Source organism: Scyliorhinus canicula, chromosome 18 (assembly GCF_902713615.1).
Source record: "Scyliorhinus canicula chromosome 18, sScyCan1.1, whole genome shotgun sequence".
NCBI lineage: Eukaryota > Metazoa > Chordata > Chondrichthyes > Carcharhiniformes > Scyliorhinidae > Scyliorhinus > Scyliorhinus canicula.
In genome coordinates, this window is record NC_052163.1 from 33,479,569 (window position 1) to 33,501,967 (window position 22,399).

The 22,399-nt window shown below is 42.3% G+C and overlaps 1 protein-coding gene across 1 annotated transcript in view; it reads right to left on the bottom strand.

Annotated features, from left to right (window-relative positions):
- The window catches only part of jmjd6 (jumonji domain containing 6, arginine demethylase and lysine hydroxylase), a 37,232-nt gene extending 14,837 nt beyond the window's left edge, over positions 1–22,395 (bottom strand). The window contains exons 1-5 of the mRNA XM_038776985.1: positions 22,085–22,395; positions 16,423–16,811; positions 13,162–13,448; positions 7,113–7,248; positions 1,692–1,830 (exon numbers count right to left, since the gene is read on the bottom strand). Coding sequence (XP_038632913.1) covers positions 1,692–1,830; positions 7,113–7,248; positions 13,162–13,448; positions 16,423–16,811; positions 22,085–22,213 — 1,080 coding nt within the window. The 5' untranslated portion in view covers positions 22,214–22,395. The remainder of the gene's footprint in view (positions 1–1,691; positions 1,831–7,112; positions 7,249–13,161; positions 13,449–16,422; positions 16,812–22,084) is intronic.
- Between the last annotated feature and the right edge of the window lie 4 nt (positions 22,396–22,399).

Genomic DNA, 22,399 nt, shown 5'->3' on the forward strand with positions numbered 1-22,399 from the left:
TTATATTTGAATATTTCATCTGTTTTAGCCTCCCATTCCCTTACTCTTTTTTTTACTGTTACTTTGAGAAGGTTCCTTAATCTACTTACAACAACTTTGGCTGTGTATAGCTACTTTGTTCTAATCTCGCAAACATCCTTCAGTGCCAGTAGCAAGTCTCTCAAATATTTGAGCAGGGATCTGAGATTGTTGGTAATGCATAATACAGAACTCCCGACAGTTTAAATTTCATTCAGACTTCCACTTGTTTAGCATGTAAAGATATTTAACACGGTGATGCTACATCACGTTAGCCAAAATGACATCAGTCTTTTGTGGCTGTAAGCAGTTTATCCCTTTTATCAGTAATTCTATTTGAATTGCTATAAAAATTATCAGGCAATCTGAAGACTGTATATTGTGGTCCTGTTAATATGAAGGTATATTCCTTTACTAATTTATTCAAAACAAGAACAACCCCATTTTTTAGGTACCCTGCTACATCCAAGACATAAATACTGTTGATAAATTGAAAACGAGATACTGCAAATGCTTGAAATCTGAAATAAAAACAGGAAATGCTGGATAAACAAAGCAGGTCTGGCAGCATCTCTGGAGAGAAAAACAGAGTTAACATTTCGAGTCCAATATGACTCTTCTTCGGAACAGGAGCATGCTCGCCAGTTGATAAATTGAAGCCATCTAGGTTTCCACTTTATTCATGTTCTATCAGGTAGGTATTCACTTATTGTAGTTTTAATAACTGAACATTGTTCTATCAGTTCCAAACTCCCTAGTATGATATTTTTACCATATTATTCTTTCTCAATACGCCTGTAAGCCTACGTTGATATATTTTGTCCTTCTTAGCCATTTGAGTTTGTTTGGTCGGCAATTCTTTGCCTTTATTCTTGGTTGTACATTTTTTCTAGAATTCGCCACACTTCAGGATTGAGGCAATTTGTTTACATCTTTAGGGATCATTTCTCAGGCAATTTTTTTGTTGAAAACTTTCGACCAAGACCACTTCATGGCAATATTACTGTTTAGTTCAGGTTATAGCAGAGAATTCACTCTGTGTTTAATAAAAAAGCCCTTGATTCTTTTTAAATATCAGTTTGCTCCACTGTAGAATGGTTATTTTGATGATCAGATGCCTTTGACTACTTTTTAAAAATAAATTTAGAGTAGCCAATTAATTCCTCCCCCCCCCCCAACTAAGGGTCAATTTAGTATGGCCAATCCGCCTATCCTGCACATCTTTGGGTTGTGGGGGTGAGAGCCACGCAGGCACGGGAGAATGTGCAAACTCCACACGGTCAATGACCCGGGGCTGTGATTTAAACCAGGTCCTCGGTGCCATGAGGCAGCAGTGCTAACCACTGCGCCGCCTTACATTTTACTACTTTTAATATAAGCAAGTATAATCCTCAGTAATAGGATCGGAGTAAGAATATATCATTACAATTTCAAATGAGATACACAGGATCATACAATATATTGCATACTTACATAATGATTTTATTTCAAGTTAACAAAACCTAATCTTCTTCAGCCCCAAAGTTTGCTTTTGACTTCATCATTTCCAACTGATTGAAAATAGATTGACAATTTCTACAAATTCTTACAATTTCTACTGCTGGCACCTTAAATAAAAGTAAGCAGGGGACATTTCATCCAGTTATTTGCGGGAAAAGAAAGTAAGTTACTACCTCTGAGTCAGAGTCTGAGGAACTAGAACTAGATGAACTGGAGGAATCACTTGAGCTGTCTGATGCAATACCCGTGGACTCCTGCAGGTCAACCAAATCTGCTGCTACAGCAAGTTCTGGGCGTTCTTGCTTCAGAATCCTGCAAAAATACAGAAACAGAAAATGTTTGATTCTTCTCAGCAAAGCAAACAGAGGACAAAGGACTAGAGTTTACAGTCAATGACAAAGGGATCAGGTTCACCACTGACCAGGATGGAAACTCACAACAAAGATCTAGTGATCTCCATGGAGTGGATTTCACCTTCCCATTCCCAATGTTAACTTATTCCGTTATCAGCGAGAATTGATTTTTGGCATCCATCAGCAGTGATTTCAGTACACTAGCTGATCTGCCAATTACACTGAATAATTTTCAGACCACAAACCAGGAAGTAACAAGCTGGCTTTATCACTTTATACAATTTTACAGAAAACAAAATAGGGTGGGGTGCTCTTTCAGAGTGTCGGTGCAGACTCAATGCGCTGAATGGCCTCCTCTGCACTGTAGGGATTCTATGAATACAAAATTTATACTTAAATACCTCTGAATTTAAAGCTGTATATACTGCATTTCATAGCTGAAACTAGTTATCGCAATGTACTTATCTCTGATTTAGTTCCATTTAACAGCATTAAATCCCATGTAAACTGAAGATTTCATCTTGCTGTAATTCTACTTCAATATGAATTAATTCTACACTCCAGTTCAAAGAAAAGTGTTGATGTATATGGTGCAATAGATTAAGATATTCAACGTTATCCTGAGTCACAAAATCTGAGAACAGAGATAACTTCTCTATGTCTGCAACTGATGCCACCAACACCCTTATTCTACATGGCACACGTTTCCAGGGACCAATGAAGAACTGTGAAGTGATTAAAGACCACAAACACCAAATTCTGTGTTCCACATTTATGAAAGGCGGTATTTATCTTATTACGTTTCTCCTTAAAACTTAGTCATTAGGGGTCATCGCAATATGCTAAATGCTCAGCTCTTGATGTCAGCTGCACTATCAAGGCGCAAAGATGTACCAACAAAGGGACAATAATTTGTAGGAAAGAGGCTCTCTAGAGCCATTTTTGTACTTTAAAGCACGTTCAACAAAAGTACTTGTAGAGATCTTTAAGTGGAACAACATTTAAGTTATTAGTTTAAATGTAGCTGATTGAGAAATATATTTGTTAATTTCGAAGTTATCTGAATCAGACAGATATCAGTCTGTGTACAGGAAACTTCAGGGGATGAGGTATTGGGGGGGGGGATTTGGGTCGGGATGGATGTGGTATTGGGGGATTGTGTGTGCGGGGTGGGGGGTCCTGTGCAAGTTTAAATAGTTAGAAGTGATTTTTTTTCCTTCTCAGTCTTTCAGAGTAATTATCAGGTTAAAACGGCAGAACCATCCGAAGTTAACCATTTAAATCGCCTCTGCCGGATGGTTCCTAGCCCAATGCAATTGTCCAGATGAAGTTAGCACTTCTGGGTAATTGTCGGGCAAACCCTTACATGGGATCTTCATGGAGGGATTCCCAAGCAAAGAAACAAAAGGTATTTACGCATCTTTCTACTTTCATATAACTATTTATTAGAATTTAATACGAATACTTTTTTTGAAAAAACTTATTCCTTGCTTTGTAAGTAGATTATTCAGATGTTGAATATCAAAATTATTTCACATAAATAACACTATGTATATAAGCTGATGAAATATTCAGAAAACCAGTCTTCACCTAGCGTACCAAAAACAAAGCCAAAATACATGCTTTGACTTAGCTACTGATTTTTAGTTCTCTTTAATTTGGAGAATCTGGCCACAAAATACTGCAAATGAATTACATAACTTATAAGAGCCAAGTCACGTAAGCAACTCATGCAAAGGGTAATAATAGAATGAGCTATGTGTTTTCCAACTGAAATGACAGGTGAACAGCTTGGCCCCAAATCTCTTCCAGTATTGCTGAATAACTATCTTATTCCCGTTTCTTGATCCAAGAAGAAAATAATCTATTCCTTGTTCTAAAAGTGTTCTGAAAGTAGCCAACAGAGGATAGCCATAAATAGAAACTTCTCAAGCCGACATGATTACAAGTGGATTACATCAGAGATGTATGTAGGGTATTTAATTTATTAAGCAAAGTTGAGGATGATGCGAAAAAAGAAACAGCACAAATAACGAGGAAAAATTTAGCCAGATTAAAAGATCTAAATCTTTTGCATAACAAGGTCGAAGAGTGGCAGATTTATATAAATGTAGGCAAATGGAATAACGTAAGAACAAAGAACTAACTAAGATTTTGCAGCAATTAAAATGCTTGATTGCATGATCAGAGGTACAGAGCATAAATCAGAAAATGTTGGCCCATAACTTCCTGATTCCCCAGCATCGCATTTAGGGAGTACCACAATGATGCGTTTGGGAATCCCTCCATGAAGATCCCATGTCTGGGTTCACGCGACAATTGCCCAAAAGTGCTAACTTCCTCTGGAAAATTGCATTGGGCTGGGAACCATCCGCCAGAGACGATTTAAAATGGTTAACTTCGGATGGTTCTGCCCTTTTACCTTCATAATTACTCTGAAAGAGTGAGAAGGAAAAAAAAAAATCACTTCTAACTCCAGAATAACTATTTAAACTTGCACAGAAACCCCCCCCCCCCCCCCCCGGTCCTGCACACACAATCGCCCAATGCATCATCCATCCCGACCCAATCCCACACCCCCCCCCCCACCTCATCCCATCTTTCCAGTCTGCCCCCCCCCCCCCCCCCCCCCGCCATCTGTTGTCTGAACCAGTTATATTTGAAACTTCCCTTCTCCCTTTAAATTGTTTTTTGAACACACCATGGCGTGAAAAAGTGGATGTTCCTTTCTTTCCTGCACCCCAGTTATTCCACATCATGCTTCGCTGCTCCTGCCTCACCCAGCCTAAGTGAGGAAGGTTGGGTGAGACAGGAGCTTTGGAAATTCAGCGAGGTTAAGTCCGTCGAGAGTGGCAATCCACTGGAGATTGCCATTCTGAGGAAGTTAAAGGCCGTTATATTGTAATTTCGTAAGATGTTTACAAGACTCATCTGGTGTACTGTCACAATAATGTACGGTCAGGATGAAGGTGTGGAGGAGCAAAAAATACTAATTCCATAAGATGAAAGGGTGTAAATATCAGGGAACATATTAACAATGAGGCTCTCTGAGTGGCTCAGAACAAGTTAAATCCCTGTTGTCACTCAGACAATTTCAAATCTGCAACAGCTAAAGCACTAATTCATCTTGGCATCCCAAAGTTAGGAAGAGTAAAGTTGTTGAGGACTCTGATCACTTTCCAGCAAAACTGCATGTGTATAAGTCACAGGGGAATGCGGATCTCCTTCTACCAGTATTCTGGAGCAGCACTGCTGACAATCATTGACTACATCCACAAGTGGCGAATGGCCATTTCATCAAATTATAGTACAGCACAAGGTGCCTGTGAGACCATATCCAGTAAGGAGAGGTGGAATTCAGCAGGAATGCTAACCATGTAAACTTACCATAAACTGAGGAATCATGTTTGCACTCTGTACTCAGTGCTAGTATCAAAGGCAATTTAATGTGGTCTGACACATGTCAAAACAACTGCAAAACCTCTCCAAATTGCCCTTAAAATGTGCCTCAAAGGTGCAGAGTTAATGTGCCATTTTATTTTTTTTTAATGGATTTTATTACAAACATGTATCAAAACAGGTTATGACAAGCAAACACCCCAGGAAACATGCTTCCCTACAATCAACTATACAATCTGTACAATTTTTCCTCATTTCACCCCCCCCCCCCACGACGAACAGCCCCTCAAACACGGTCATAAACATCCCCCACCTTTTCTCAAACCCCCTTGAAGAGCCCCATAACTCATACTTTATCTTCTCTAATCACAGGAAGTTGTACAGGTCACCCAACCAAGCTGCCACCCCCGGTAGCGGTGCCGACCGCCACTCCAGCAAAATTACCCGTCGTGCAATTAGAGAGGCGAAGGCCAAGCCATCGGCCTTCCTCCATGAACTCTGGCTTCTCCAAGACCCCAAATATCGCCACCAAAGGATCCAAATCCACCTCCTCCTCCACTATCCTGGCTAAGACTGCGAACACTCCCGCCCAGAATCTTCCCAATTTTTTGAAACCCCAAAACATGTACGCGTGATTCGCTGGCCTCCACCCACACATCTCACACTCATCTGCTACCCCCTGAAGGAACCCACTCATTCCTGCCCGAGTCATATACACCCCGTGCACCATCATAAACTGTATCAGGCTTGTCCTTGCACATGAGGAGGTTCTGTTTACCCTACGCAGTGCCTCACTCCATGCTCCCCAATTGATCGCCCCTCCCAACTCCGCTTCCCATTTCTCTTTGATCTTCACCACCCGCTTGCCTCCCTGCTCCCCAGCCACATGTACATATCCCCAATTCTTCCCTCCCCTTTCACATCCAGGAGCAGCAGTCGCTCCAGCAGGGTGTATTAGTGCGGCATTTCAAGAGAAAGAAAAGGTTTGGGGTAGAAAGGGAAGTGTAGCAAAACTTTGCCACCTAACGTTTAACAGAATTGTAGAATAATTTACCATGAAAGGCCATTGAAGTAGACAGAATAAATAGTAGACGAAGAAATTGTTTGAATTTTTGGAGAGAATACACATGATATGAAAGTGGGCAGCTGGTACTCGTCTGAGTAAGGAATGAGCTTGTTGTAAAATGATTTCCTTTCCCAAAAGAATTACATTCTCCTATTTTTTAATGCTAATTCTCGATGCTCTTTCTTTGGCAGGAAATAAATTTTCTGGCACTTTGTCCAAGTGGCCATTCATTATACGTGAGCACTGACAAGAGACTATCAGTATTGGGGGAATCAGAGCCATGCCTAATCTTGTCCTCACTCAATGACCGTACATGCGTGCTTCCTGTGTAGGGCAATGGGCAGCAGCCCCCCAATTCATTGTTACCAAGAATAACTATATCACTCCCTGTTTGAAATCAAGTAACCGAGCACAAAATCAAGATTTGGAATTTGTCTGGTCGGCATGATTCAATGACTGACCGCTTTAATAGACTTCGGGCAACATGCATCAGAGAAGTTGAAAATGAACTGAGGAAAGGCTACGTACCCATCAGTACTGTCTCAACTATGTCCCGTACTGGCTGAGGTTATTCATGGAAGTCTGCCTTCTCAACCTTGCCTGAGGGATGGTGATCCTCAGGTTAAATCACCACCAATCAGCTCTCCCCCTATGGTGAATTTACCTTTTACTATGTCTCAACTCATAATTACACCATCACTGACCCGTCAGAAACTGTATCTCAATACCATTAATCTATTGCACTCCAGAAAATAATTATCTCATGCTGAGATTACCTGTACCACTTTCTGGATAGTTTAGGGCGCCCTCTAACTGTTTTATGCCATACAACAGGGAAGTTGGTTGCACTGGCAAAGTTCTGAGTAATAGCAATGGTGTGATCCATATTGAGCACTACATGCCACCATCCACCTGAAAGATAAGAAGAATTCTATGTAAGGCATCAATTTCCAAATCTCAATTAATTTAACACATTCAAATAAGTTTAATTATTGACTGACGGAGAATTGGCGAAAGGCAGAATCCATTTCTGACTCATGCTCCTCAGTGCAAGCTAAACTAGGCGAAAATAGTTGTCCTTTCTGATACACAGATCATTCAGCCCATCACACAGCAGATTACTATGTAAAACGCATGGGATTGCTGTAGAAAACTGGTCAGCAGACAGGAAGCAAAGAGTTAGAATAAATCAGTCTTTTTCCGATTGGCAGGCAGTGACTAGTGGGGTATTGTAGGGATCTGTTCTGGGACCCCAACTGTTCACATTATATGTTGGACAAGGGAACCTAATGTATTATCTCCAAATTTGCAGATGATACAAAATTGGGTGAGACGATGAGCTGTGAGGAGGATGCAGAAATGCTTCAGCGGGATTTGGACAGGCTGAATGAGTGGACATATGCGTGGCAGATGCAGTATAATGTGGATACATCTGAGGTTATTCACTCGGAAGCAAAAAATAGGAAGGCAGATTATTATTTGAATGGGTGTAAATTAAGAGAGGTGGATACTCAGCAAGGCCTTTGTGCCCTCGTGCATCTGTCGCTGAAAGTAAGCATGCAGGTACAGCAGGCAGGAAAGAAGGCAAATGGTATGTTGGCCTTCATAGTGAGAGGATGAGAACAGGAATAGGCATGTTTTACTGCAATTGGATAGGGTGATGGTAGGGTCACACCTGGAGTATTGTGTGCGGGTTTGGTGTCCTTATCTGAGGAAGGATGTTCTTGCTGTGGACGGAGTGCAGCAAAGGTTTACCAGGCTGATTCCTGGGATGGCAGGACTGTCATATGAGGAGAGAATAAATTGGTTAGGATTGTATTCATTGGAGTTCAGAAGAGTGAGAGGGGATCTCATAGAAACTTATAAAATTCTAAAGGGATTAGAGAGGTTAGATTCAGAAACAATGTTCCTGATGGTGGGAGCCCAGAACTAGGGGTCATCGTTTGAGGATAAGACCATAAGACATCGGAGCAGAATTAGGCCACTCGGCCCATCAAGTCTGCTCCACCATTCAATCACAGCTGATATTTTTTGCATCCCCATTCTCCTGCCTTCTCCCCATAACCCCTGATCCCCTTATTGATCAAAAACCTATCTATCCTGTCTTAAAGACACTCAGTAATTTCGCAACAGCCTTCTGTGACAAAGAGTTCCACAGATTCACCACCCTCTGGCTGAAGAAATTCCTCCTCATCTCTATTTTAAAGGATCATCCCTTTAGTCTGAGATTGTGTCCACTGCTTCTTGTTTTTCCTACAAGTGGAAACCTCCTCTCCACGGCCACTCTATCCAGGCCACGCAGTATCCTGTAAGTTTCAATAAAATCCAACAGACCCAGAGTCCTCAACCGTTCCTCATACGACAAGCTCTTCATTCGAGGGATCATTCTTGTGAACCTCCTCTGGACCATTTCCAAGGCCAGCACATCCTTCCTTCGATACGGGGCCCAAAACTGCTCATAATACTCCAAGTGGGGTCAGACCAGAGCCTTATATAGCCTCAGAAGTACATACCTAGTCTTGTATTCTAGCCCTCTCGACATGAATGCTAACATTGCATTTGTCTTCCTAACTGCCAACTGAACCTGCACGTTAACCTTAAGAGAATCATGAACAATGACTCCAAAGTCCCTTTATGCTTCTGACTTCCTAAGCATCTTCCCTTTTAGAAAATAGTCTATGCCTCCATATCTCCTTCCAAAGTGCATAACCTCACACTTTTCCACACTGTATTCCATCTGCCACATCTGCCCACTCTCCTAGTCTGCCCAAGTCCTTCTGCAGCCCGCCTGTTAAACTACGACATATTCTTCACAGCCTTCAACACATCATCGATGAAGATGAACATCTTGCCAAGGTCATCCCCACACCCCCACTACTTGCCTTCAAACAACCGTGCAACCTCAAACAAACCATTGTTTGCAGCAAACTACACAGCCTTCAGAACAGCGACCACGACACCACGCAACCCTGTCATGGCAATCTCTGCAAGACGTGCCAGATCATCGACATAGATACCACCATTACATGTGAGAACACCACCCTCCAGATACGTGGTACATACTCGTGCGACTCGGCAAACGTTGTCTACCTCATACACTGCAGGAAAGGATGTCCTGAAGCGTGGTACATTGGTGAGACCATGCAGATGCTGCGACAACGAATGAACGGGCATCGCGCGACAATCACCAGGCAGGAATGTTTCCTTCCAGTCAGGGAACACTTCAGCAGTCAAGGGCATTCAGCCTCTGATCTCCGGGTAAGCGTTTTCCAAGGCGGCCTTCAGGACGCGCGACAATGCAGAATTGCCGAGCAGAAACTAACAGCCAAGTTTTGCACACGAGTGCGGCCTCAACCGGGACCTGGGATTCATGTCGCATTACATTCACCCCCCACCATCTGGCCTGGGCTTGCGAAATCCTACCAACTGTCCTGGCTTGAGACAATTCACACCTCTTTAACCTAGGGTTACCCCTATCTCTGTAAAGACTTGATTACCTGCAAATGCTCGCATTCTAAGCATTGTCTGGCATCTTTGAATTTGTGTATATAGATATAGAGAAATACAGCACAGAACAGGCCCTTCGGCCCACGATGTTGCGCCGAACTTTTGTCCTAGGTTAATCATAGAATTTTGGACAATTTTTCATGGCCAATCCACCCAACCTGCACATCTTTGGACTGTGGGAGGAAACCGGAGCACCCGGAGGAAACCCACGCAGCCACGGGGAGGATGTGCAGACTCCACACAGACAGTGACCCAAGTCGAAATCGAACCCGGGACCCTGGAGCTGCGAAGCAACTGTGCTATCCACAATGCTACCGTGCTGCCCTTAAGAAGTTAACCTACACTCCATTATTCTACCCTAATCCAAGTACCTATCCAATAGCCGCTTGAAGGTTCCTAACTTTTCCGACTCAACTACTACCACAGGCAGTGCATTCCATGACCCCACTACTCTCTGGGTAAAGAACCTACCTCTGACATCCCCTCTATATCTTCCACCATTTATCTTAAATTTATGTCCCCTTGTAATGGTGTGTTCCACCCGGGGAAAAAGTCTCTGGCTGTCTACTCTATCTATTCCCTGATCATCTTATAAACCTCTATCAAGTCGCCCCTCATCCTTCTCCGTTCTAATGAGAAAAGGCCTAGCACCCTCAACCTTTCCTCGTATGTCCTACTCTCCATTCCAGGCAACATCCTGGTAAATCTCCTTTGCATCCTTTCCAAAGCTTCCACATCCTTCCTAAAATGAGGTGACCAGAACTGCACACAGTACTCCAAATGTGGCCTGACCAAGGTTTTGTACAGCTGCATCATCACCTCACGGCTCTTAAATTCAATCCCTCTGCTAATGAACGCTAGCACACCATAGGCCTTCTTCACAGCTCTATCCACTTGAGTGGCAACTTTCAAAGAACTATGAACATAGACCCCAAGATCTCTCTGCTCCTCCACATTGCCAAGAACCCTACCATTAACCCTGTATTCCGCATTCAGATTTGTCCTTCCAAAATGGACAACCTCACACTTGTCAGGGTTAAACTCCATCTGCCACTTCTCAGCCCAGCTCTGCATTCTATCTATGTCTCTTTGAAGCCGACAACAGCCCTCCTCACTATCCACAACTCCACCAATCTTCGTATCATCTGACCCACCCTTCAACTCCCTCATCCAAGTCGTTAATGAAAATCACAAACAGCAGAGGACCCAGAACTGATCCCTGCGGTACGCCACTGATAACTGGGCTCCAGGCTGAATATTTGCCATCCACCACCACTCTCTGTCTTCTATCGGTTAGCCAGTTTGTTATCCAACTGGCCAAATTTCCCACTATCCCATGCCTCCTTACTTTCTGCATAAGCCTACCATGGGGAACCTTATCAAATGCCTTACTAAAATCCATGTACACTACATCCACTGCTTTACCTTCATCCACATGCTTGGTCACCTCCTCAAAGAATTCAATAAGACTTGTAAGGCAAGACCTACCCCTCACAAATCCGTGCTGACTATCCCTAATCAAGCAATGCCTTTCCAGATGCTCAGAAATCCTATCCCTCAGTACCCTTTCCATTACTTTGCCTACCACCGAAGTAAGACTAACTGGCCTGTAATTCCCAGGGTTATCCCTATTCCCTTTTTTGAACAGGGGCACGACATTCGCCACTCTCCAATCCTCTGGTACCACCCCTGTTGAAACTATATGTATGTTTCTGGAACATACCTCTTCATTCACCTGAGGAAGGAGCAGTGCTCCGAAAGCTAGTGTTTGAAACAAACCTGTTGGACTTTAACCTGGTGTTGTAAGACTTCTTACTGTATTATTTCAAAGCATTCACTAACTTTTCAGTGTTTTATAAGAGATATTTTACGTAGTGTTCGTATTGACATGCGGGATATTACCGCTAACTTGAAATAGTTAATCATCACTTAAAGAGCTATCATCTTTCCTTGTTGGACCTTTCTCTTGTCAGGTGTGAAAACTACATGTTAAATCCCTACTTGTAAAACATCCACGTAATCAAATCATGGTCTTGCTACAATTTGTTGAAAAATGTTAGCTTTCTCAAGACAATTTATTTCAAATGAAGAATCCAAATCTTCTGAATTCAAGAACCTGTAATATCTAAAACTCAGTGCAAGCCAACATCTTTATGATTATAGTATTATTCATGGCCTTTATTATGGTTAAAAGCGGAGGCTTCGTATGACAATTAAAATGCCACAATCACAGCTTTATGCAACATATTTACACCAACAGTGATAGCCGAAATCCAGAGGTGAGGAATAAAATGCATCCAGGTTGTGCATTCAATGCAGTGGAGAGCAAAAAGATTAATTTAAGAAATTCTTCAAATATAGTGCATAAGCATTTCAGTTTCCAAGAAGAATGAAGGTATTGTGGCCAGAACAGTACACTGTTATGCACATTCTGGCGATGCCTCCGCTTTCAACCATAAGAAAGGCCATGAATAATCTCAGTTTCAATAGCATATCCAGCGTCCATCAGTTCTGCCCACAGAATAGTCTCCATGGCCGGATAGCACAATTCAGCTCTCAACCGGGATAGTGACAGAGACTATAGTCCCAGATTGCTTCGAGAAAAATTGGCTGCATTTGGGTATTGGGCGCTAATTTGATGAGAGACTTGTCTGTTCTTGCACTCACTGACAAAGATCACATTTAAACAATAAACATTTGAGTTGGATACCAGAAGGCAACTGGTTCCAATGAAATAGAGAGAACATTTGTGAGGAAAAGTGTTGGGATCAATTTTTTAAAAAAATATAAGCGTTCCTCTTACCCCTGTTAAAAGATTCAGACAACCCATCACAGAACAATATTAAAGGGTCCTAACTGCAAACAATTTGTCCTAAATCCTTTATTAGGAAGCATGATCAAATTTTTTAGGGCACTGTAGATTCTGGGTGACAGCATATACAGTTAGAAACTGATCTTCAGGTTAGGTAGATTGGCCACACTAAATTGCCCCTTAATTGGAAAAAAATAATTGGGTACTCTAAATTTCTTTTAAAGAAAGAAACCAATCACCAAAATGATTTAATCAATGTAAAACTCTGAGGTACCTTTGAAAAATGGGGAAATTGTCGCCTTTGATTGGATTGGAGAAGTAGACAGGGTTTGTCATTTTATATCGCCTATTCGCAAAAATCAGTGTTTGAACAGAAATTGTACCTTTGTGTCAAATGTTGAGCACCACTAGAAAAATATCAATGACTTTTCAACAACAATTCAAAAATTATCTCCATTAACAAAGCACTGTTTAAGTAAAGCTTTTCTATTAAAAAGAAAAGTCACCTGGTACAAAGACAGTCTCCCCTGGCTTCTGAATGATTTCTAAGGGTTTAAACTCCTGGGGCCAGGTCGGATGCTGTGTGCGGGGGTAGATAATGACAAACCACGTGATGGCCTCATCTTGTTGATTTCCACCTTCGTCCCTGGTAATCTTGATAAGTTCACGAGGTGTATTTGTAGGAAACAAACACCATCGCTTGTGACCTTGGACTAGAGCATTCCACGCACTTGTTCCTAAAGGATCAATATGGACTCCAGTTCCAGATCTTGGTGGACCCATGACAAACCATCTAAAAAGATAAAAAATTGTAGAAGAATAAATATGAAATAATCCCCAATGTAATACTAAACTTTTGTCAGTGTTGATCTTGATGTTGTGACTGATCTTCTGTATGCAACACACTTGTTAACAATATTTTTCCAATTCCGGCAGTGTTTTCCTCTTCAAATAAAAACCTTAGCAATGATTCAGAAAGTAACATTTTAATCCGCTTACTCTCTGCACCCAATCAAACATATATATTCATGTGCATTGTGAAAATTGCTGAAAATTAGAAAATCATATAAGAATTTGGACGGAACATTAACTATTCATCATCAGGGTATCTAAGTATTTGAATCTTTACTGCTCACAGCCCATCCTGCACTAAATCCCATTTGCTCATCACCCCTGTAAACCAGCACTTGCTCCCTGTCTGTCATGGGAGTGTACCTTTAAGAAATGGGTGCTTATCAAATAGCAGCAGTGATGTCATTGTGTGGGTGGAGCTGGGTTGTGTCTCTGGCTTTTACTTTCGTTTCGAGCTGGAAGCTGTTTGTGGCTTTGTTTTACTTTCGTTTCGGCAGTTAAAAGCTGATTTCAGACAAGGAAGGTTCATTTTGTCTCTCTCTGTATGTTAAAAGGTGTCCAGATCACTTGATAATTTAAAAGTGATAACTGTCTTGTGTGAATAATTTATACCTACTGCTTTGTTAAAAAGGGTGTTTGGCTTATCGATGTTGTGAAGGAAAGTTATTACGGGTTACATATAGAGTAATGCATCTGTGGAGGGCAGTTGTGTTGGTAGTTGTTAAAATGTTAACTGAATTCAAAGAATAAACATTGTTTTGTTTAAAAATACTTAAGATCACTATTGCATAACACCTGGAAAATAGGCCCTTGTGCTCCTCATAACCAAAATATATTAAAAGTTGTAGGTCAGGTAAACTCCATGATATACTTTGGAGTTTTCTAAACCCTGGCCCATAACAAATGTCCCAGTGAATGCAGCTCAAATCTCTTGTCTGGTTCATTAATCTCTGAATGGCCTGGTATTCCACTACTTCTTCGCTCCTTGACCTATAGTTTTATGATTCATTTTTCCTACATCTGCTTGTCATCCTGCTTTCAGTATCAGAGCCATCAAACTTCACTACGTTTCTCTCTGGAGCTCACTTGTAAAATTCATTTGCACCTCTTTCTTAAATAGATGTGTTTTGTCGAGGCTTTCAAACAAATCATTCATTCAAATATCTAGAAACTCATGTTCATTGCTACTGCTCTCTGGTATGAAATAGTCTAGGATTCATCCTTAAAAGTTCTATGTAAATTGAAGTTGTTTTCTGTTTTGATGAAAATTATTCAGAACAATCCCATAAAGTATAAAGCTTTGTGAAATGAGTTAGGCTACTCTTGACCTATTCCCAAAACAAAAGACCAAAGTACAACAGAATAGCTGGTGTGGGTAATGAGGTTGTTGTAAAGGTGCAGAAAGACTGATTTAGCGCCAGTGTTCGTCTTCGCTGTGGGTGTAAAATATCACAACACTTGAAAAAATCTTGCCGGCGCAATCTAATTTTCCGGTTCTCCCCACCCTTGTGACATAATGAGGTTCCCATCCAGAAAGTTCCCCTTGTGCGTGGGTGGGTGCGTGGGTGGGTGGGTGGGTGGGTGGGTGGGTGGGTGGGTGGGGGGGGGGGGGGGGGGGGGGGGGGGGGGCTTCCCTTTGTCCTGGGGGGGGGGGGGGTTCCTGATCTTTCCATTGGAGATCAGGGCGCCCCGATTTCTACATTCCTGGCTCTCCAGCCCTGCCCCGCCAGCGGATGGTGTGAGCCTCGCCTCTAGATTATTTCTACAGCGTGCAGGATTACCTGGTGAGAAAATCCAGCTGTGCAGCTTGTGAGTTGCACGCTGGCTTTTTCGCCTCAGCCAGCACTGTGCAGAGAATGGAAAATTCTGCCCATGATTGTCTTAGAGTGAGATTGTAGGTATATTTTTTGGGATAGAGTAGGCAAATGTTTCCTCTGTATTTAGCCATACTATACCTTGCCTTGAAATCCTTGATACTGACATAGCATGCCTGAAATTAAAGAATTATTTCTCCAGCATCTCTCAACTTGAACACAAAATTTACAAAAAAACAACTCCAGAAGGAAAACATTTAAGACAAAATTGCTTGTATGATCAGGATGAATAAGACAATATGTTTTATATTGTAGTACCAGGCAGCTAAACTGATTTGAGTGAGTGAGCAGGAATATAACGGGACCCTTGAAAAAGTTTATTTCTAAGGCAATCCACAAACTCTTGACCCTTTTACCAAAATCAACTCGACTCTTTGTATGTTTTCTAAATTTGCCAATTTTATTGACTACTTTGAGTAAGATATTGAACGGCATCCTTTTGAATAGCACCAACGCCATGACCAGCTTTTAAAACATTTCCAACCCAATTCAGGACATGTTGTATACCTCACGAAGGATGGTGTTAGAAAGAGAAAAACATTTTTGGATTTGTCTGATAAGAGAATATTTACTAACTACTCAGTTGGGTAGATGATGTGCTACACAAGCAGCAACTGTCCTACTTTTAACACAGCTCATTATTTTACTTTTTAAAAAAAATTTAGAGACCCCGATTCATTTTTTCTAATTAAGGGGCAATTCAGGGTGGCCAATCCACCTATCCTGTACATTGGGTTGTGGGGGCGAAGCCCACACAAACACGGGGAGAATGTGCAAACTCCACATGGCCAGTGACCCAGAGCCAGGATCAAACCTGGGGCCTCGGCGCGGTGAGGCAGCAGTGTCATTATTTTACTTTTGGTTGAATGGAATGTCGAGCCCTCGGGCTCCAAAAGAATTGCCAACTAAGGCCTGCTCTGTTACACTAGAAATTCACCATGAAAACTGTGGGATACAAGGAGAGACAACTCTGTACACAGTGACCTACATTACGGCTTTCCAGCAATTAATCATGAAACCTTGTTGTTTAAGTGCTGTTACCTGTATGGAGGTCTCCGTTTTTCCCCTGCAAACTGGAATAAATCATCCTTAAAATACTTTGGCACTTCATAATCCTCTAACAGTTTCTTCCTTTTCGGGTGTTCCCCGTAGCTGCTATCAAAAATGTAAAGAGGGCTATCATCTTTTGTAGTTTCCATGTAGTCGGCATAATACTTCATTTTCATTTTAACTGAGTAGCCATCATTGTCTTCTCCACATTTAAATTTCTGATTTCTGTACTTGCGCTTTAATCTCTCCAGTGTCCACTTTTCGTGTGCTGCCCACCCATGTTCAGCATTTAACACCACCACAGGCTTATATGGTCTTTCATACTTCTCAATGAATTCTTCAACTGATGTTTGGAGGGCATCTATCCTTTCTACATTGTCCTGAAACAAAGCGAAAAATATATATTCAAATTAATCAGTTGATGTTGGCAATTAGGAAATCTACATTGAGCCATTGCAGTGACGTAGCTGTAACTCAGGTAAAGTAAGTATATCCCCATTTGGTTAAAAAAAAAATTGATCAATTAATTTCTCGTTGGAAATTATGAATTTCTTGCACTTTGGATAGACATCTTTCAATGAATAGGGCGGCATGACGGCGAAGTGGTTAGCACTGCTGCCTCACGGCGCTGAGGACCTGGGTTCGATCCCAGTCCCAGGTCACTGTCCATGTGGAGTTTGCACATTCTCCCTGTGTCTGCATGGATCTCACCCCCACAACCCAAAAATATATGCAAGGTAGGTGGATTGGCGATGCTAAATTGCCCCTTAATTGGGGACTCTAAATCGATTTCTTTAAAAGTAACTACACCGAAACACACAATTGTAATATCCTCTTTAAAACCGACTGTTCTTTTGATCTTAAATTTGCACAAAAACCCTTTTGGCTGGCCTTTAATGGACACATTATAAATCACCAGCTTGTTTTCAAATTATATGAAAGCTATAGCATCTAACTAAACGTATAAAGGCTGCATAACAATATTGTTTAGATTGTTGCCAATTTATGGAAATTACTTAATAGAGATTATTAAAGTGCACGTCTGTATTAAAATAGATCAGCAGAATAATCCTTTTCAATGTGCCCACAATCACAGAACCAAAGTTGAATGAATGCTTTGGTTTGTGCCAACTGCTCTCATGTTTTGTGACACTGTGTACAATTGGGAAAGTAAAACTAAAATTTAAATTTGTGTTGTCTTCAATAGCAATGCAGGTAAGTACACTACCAGACGTGGTAATACAGATAAGGAAGATTCCACATTTGTTAGCTAGTCTATGAGTTACAGCCACACGAAGACAGCAAATAAAAAGTATTATATATTTTGAGTTTACATTTGTTCCATACACGTAGCACATTGGCTTTTTGAAAAGATTCCAGTTAATGTTATGGAAAATGCTTATTCAGTTGGATAAAGTAGTGAAGTGGTTATATTACTCAGCAAGTAAACCAGAGGCCGAGACGAATAATTCAGAAAATGAGAGTTCAAATCCCATCACAGAAGTTTGAGAATGTGAATTCAGGTTACAAAGAAATTGGAAATATATCCTGTCCAATGTTTCCTTTAACTTTCCTTTGCTGTTTGTAACAGGTTTGTTGTGCTGCGCGGTCTCTTTAAGTCTGTCAGGTCGCCACACATCGGAAAGGGACTATGGCATGGTCGTGCAGCTTAGAGGAAACAATGTTTCTGTTCCAATGGCAAGACAGACCCACAGAAATGGGTAATATGCAGTCAGGGAAATGTCCATGGGCTTCATCAACATTTTAGATCAAACAGGCATAAGGCAACCTCTAGCAAATTACTAGCTACTACCCTCCCTCACCTGATTAATCAGTACTCCTTCATATTAAACCCAAATTTTGGCAAGGGACCATAACAAACTCTGGGTGATGGAATTGAATGTCCATCAAGTAGAGTGGCTCCATAAGCATCACTGACCGGATCGTGACGTTCATAGTTGCCAGGCTAGGATTGCAAAAAAAGTGGAGAGAACCAACATATGGGAATAATGAACTTGCCTTTACCAGTCTATCTGTTACAGATCTCAGCTTTGGAGGAGAGCCCGTGTACAGTTCTTTTGGAAGATCAACACCTATCTTTACACTGAGAACACCCTCCATTGTGTCACGGAGCACAATAACTATAAACACACAAACCCCAATTTGCAACCTCAAGGCCGGGCATATCCTCCACATCTCCATCAAGCCTGATGACCAACCCTGGTTCAATGAGGAATGTACATGCCAGGAGCAAGCCCCAGTCAGTGCCAGATTAGCCAATTATTTTGCTGGGGCAGTGTTTGGCGCATGACAAATAAGCTTTAGCATCCTGGGAGGCTGATATGCATCATAGGCATAGAGCTGTTTGGCTGAATGGTCAATTGCGATGCTGTAAAATTCTTTAGGATAACTGATGCTTAAGGTGTACTCCAGTAAGCAGTGATACCCCCTCAAAGGGAGAAAATGGAATGAAACATTGGTGAAGGAAAAGAAAGATGCAGAAATGTAATTCTTTATATATTTTCTAATGCTGTATAAATACGTTAGGTAAAGAATGGTGACAGTGGTGGTAGAATTGTTATAGACTAAGAAAATATACATTTTTAAATCTATAAACTTCAGACAGGTAAACACACCCAACTGGGCCTATCATGGTGATCACTGCAACAGAGGAAACTGAAGTTGTATCATTCCACCCAGCTGTAAACATACCAGATTCCAGAAAGAATTCATTGTTCTGAGCAAGCTTATCAATTTGTCAGTGAATTAAGAAAGGAGGGCGGGCACGGTGGGGCAACATGTCAAATGTTAGTTGTCCAAATGTGGCTGCAGAATTCTACCCATCACCTAACTTAGCAACGTTAATGTAGGAAAAACTCCTCAAGAAGCTTCAACTGAGTCAAAACTTGCAGAGTCACAGAAGGGGATTTAGGAAAGGTGACTAAAAGCTTAGACCAATAAATTTCAGGGGGGTCTTAAAGGATGCAAGAAGGGAAATTAAGAGTTTAGGGCTAAGATGGGGAGGACACAGTTGTGAATGAGGTGACAAAAACACTAGGGGATGAATAATAGACCAGTGTTGGAGGAGCACACTATTTTCAGATGGTTGGAGATTATGGACAGGGAGGCCATGGAAGGATATGAACACAAGGATGAGAACTTTAAATTGGTGGTGTTGCTGGACAGGAGCCACTTGGATCAGCAAGGGTAATGGGTGAATGGGATTTGACGTCACTTAACACACTGACAGCAGAATTTTTAATGAACTGAAGTTTATGGAGGGTGGAACATGCCAAAATAATCAACTCAGGATGAAGTATTAAGCAATAGATGGGCAAAGGCAGGGTGAAGACAACAATGCGACAAGGGTGGTACTTGCCAGTCTTTAAGACAAACAATGTGTTTGGTTAAAACTGAAATTGAGGTGACAAACAGTCCAGTTCAACAAACTATAATGGCCTGGGAAGGGAAAAGAATTAATGGCATAGAAATGGGAGTTTGTGAAATTACAGCTCATTAAGGACTATATGTCAAAAATGAAAGCTGGCAACAGAGGCAGTGATCAAGAGAGGTTGTGGTGGTGAGATAGAAGTGGGTATTATCAGTGGAACTGGACATCAAGTCTTTGGATATTGTCCCTGAGGAGAAGGATGTAGATGAGGAATAAAAACAGACCCCCTGTGGGGCTCCAGGGCTAAAGTGTGCAAGCAGGAACATAAGATATTGCAGAAGATTCTCTGGTTACAGCTGGATAGGTAACAGTAGAAGCATACAAGGGAAGTCCCACTTAGGTGGAAATAAGGCGTTGAAGTTTGAGGAAAGAAAATTAGTGGAACTAGGGTTGTGAGCGCAAGAGTTGAGATTTCCCAGGGACGCGTGCAGAAGAAAACGGGACTAAAAGGATCATGTTGATGGAGTATGACACAAGGAAGTGTGATCAAGAAAATAAGAAGTATGAGGGGGTGGCCATGAATATGGGAAGAACAGTTTATATGGAGAGAGTGGCTAAGGGAGGGCACTATTCAGAGAATAGTATACAGTGTGTTTAGATGGATGTTTAAAATCACAAACACTGCTAAGTCAGTCAATACAAGGATCGAGGAGGGAGTGAGCTGAGTGCGAAACTCAGGAGGAGGCTTATGTGGGCAGCAGCAAATTAGGATTTTAAAACAGTGACAAGGCAGAATAAAGTAAGAAAGGCCAAATAAAGTAACTTGCTCAAAGGGGACGCCAGGGGAATAATGGGACAGAGCAAGGAAGAATTTGATCAGGATAATGACAACGGTTGGAGCATGGAAGGTGGTGGAAGGTGTTGACACCAAGTTCCTTTCAAGGCCATTATTCACTGTATGGTCACAGCTGGCAAGGGCCAGGAGGTGTAAAAAGCAGTTATAATTGGCACAGTTGACGTAATCAGCATTGGGAAGCATGAAAAGGACAAGTAGGTGGCTGTAATCGCAGTAGGCAGAAGCAACTGCATTGAGTCTTAAGAATGGAATTTTGACTGAACAGACAAATTAGTTCTCCAGCTTAAAGATTTAATGTACTTTTTGGACAATCAGACAATTGATAAAGCATGGCACTGTGGTAGTAAATGAATTCCATCCATCCCAAGTTTCTTCTGAGTCATGGCTATTTTTATGGATGGCTGAAAAGTCACATTGGTGTAAAACGACATCACCAATATCAGCTCTTTTATTCGATAGATTGAAATCAGCATTAAAATAGACACCAAATAAACAGGTTATTCCTGCTGCCACATGTTGACTTTTGACCTGCAGTAATGTATAAACAACGTTTTCTTTCCAGAAAATATCTACATATATGCAGCAAATTATAAGGCAGTATCAGACTTACTGCAATACGAGGAACCACTGATTTTGAAAAGGGAGCTAGTTACCCCACATCGTCTGCAACCATTAATGTAAATATCATTATCTCTGTGAGCGAGTTTATCACGTTTAAAAGCTTGTCACGAAAGGCTGGAGGCCACTGTATCCCCCGGTGATGCCACAGCCCCGATTCCTCTGCTTCTCGCGTGAAACCGCCTCCTATTTAAGGTTATTTTTCACCCAGGGACTCTCCGCAAGGCCCGGGCCCAACCAAGAAGTGGGTCTTCCTTTACGTTTCCCCAGAGAGAGCCCAAACTATGTTTCTCCACGCTCCCTCCCTCAGGAAGTGCCGGAGATACCCTGTGGAGGAATGGAGGAGACCAGCCGAGTATTCCCAACGAGTGATTTCCTTGCCGAGATTTCCAGCACTTCCCTGGTGGTGATGCCGGGCTCGGAGACTGGCTTTTAAGTGGCACAAGCTCCCGGTGACCGCGCTCTCCAGAATTGCCCTTCTCAAAAAGTGTCCAGGGGGCCCAGGTTTACCACGAGGTGGCGGCCCCCAGAAATCAATCTCCCCACTTCCCCCCACCCCAGGCCCGGCGCAGCAACACTCCACCTTCTCCCGCCTGGCGCAGGTTTGGCCTCCCCTCCCCGGAGACTGAGCCATCCGGCTCTTGGGAGCTGGGCAGTCGGCCCACCTCCCTGGGGCGGCCCAAGAGGCCATGGCGCTGTGCCGAGTGTGTGTACGTGCGGGACGTGACCGGGTGTGTGTGTGTGGAACACCCCGGGAGGCGGCCCCGGGCCCCCCGGCCGCTCCTTACCTTGACAGTGCTCAAGGATAAAGAGAAAGTTTCATGGTAGTTGTGTTTAGTCCAGTCGTAAGAATCTCTTAACTCGGGGCGAGCACTGCGCTTAGCTTCTTTTATTCGTTTCTTAGCTTTGTGATTCATTTCCTAAATCTCAGAGCCGGCGGTTCTCTCTCTCTCTCTTTCGTTTCCCCCGACCGCCGCCACCAGCACGACTGACGGCCCCCTTTCCCCCCCGGAGGCTCCCGGCTGCAGCCTTGTCGAGGGGGAGGGGGAGAGAAGCCTTCCAGAATCTTCACCCGCTCTCCGCAACGACCTGTCAATCAGGCC